The sequence below is a fragment of the Cystoisospora suis genome, assembly GCF_002600585.1.
Source record: "Cystoisospora suis strain Wien I chromosome Unknown contig_12412, whole genome shotgun sequence".
In the NCBI taxonomy this organism is placed as follows: domain Eukaryota; phylum Apicomplexa; class Conoidasida; order Eucoccidiorida; family Sarcocystidae; genus Cystoisospora; species Cystoisospora suis.
In genome coordinates, this window is record NW_027165172.1 from 1 (window position 1) to 269 (window position 269).

At 50.6% G+C, this 269-nt stretch overlaps 1 protein-coding gene across 1 annotated transcript; it reads right to left on the reverse strand.

Annotated features, from left to right (window-relative positions):
• Positions 1-5: 5 nt before the first annotated feature.
• Positions 6-269, reverse strand: CSUI_011494 (uncharacterized protein; the record flags this gene model as incomplete). Its single annotated transcript, XM_068071592.1, has 1 exon — positions 6-269. A coding segment is annotated over one exon (264 nt), but the record flags the coding sequence as incomplete, so codon positions are not given.

Below are 269 nucleotides of genomic sequence, written 5' to 3' on the forward strand. Positions count from 1 at the left end.
CCTACTCCTCCTCCTACTCCTCCCTCATCCTTCATCGAGTCGTCTTCTTCATGAACTTCCTCTCGATGTCTCTCTTCATCTGTCTGAAGGGGGGGATGAAGACGTCTTTGATGACTATGGCTTACATACTCATCTTGTTCTTCTCCTCTACTACAACCTGGTTCATCTCCCCCTCTCCCTTCACCACTACCACCACCGCTCCCACTTTCGAAAGACGATAAAAAAGACTCCGAAGCTAGGCCTTCCTCTTCTCCTGCTCCTCCTCCTCC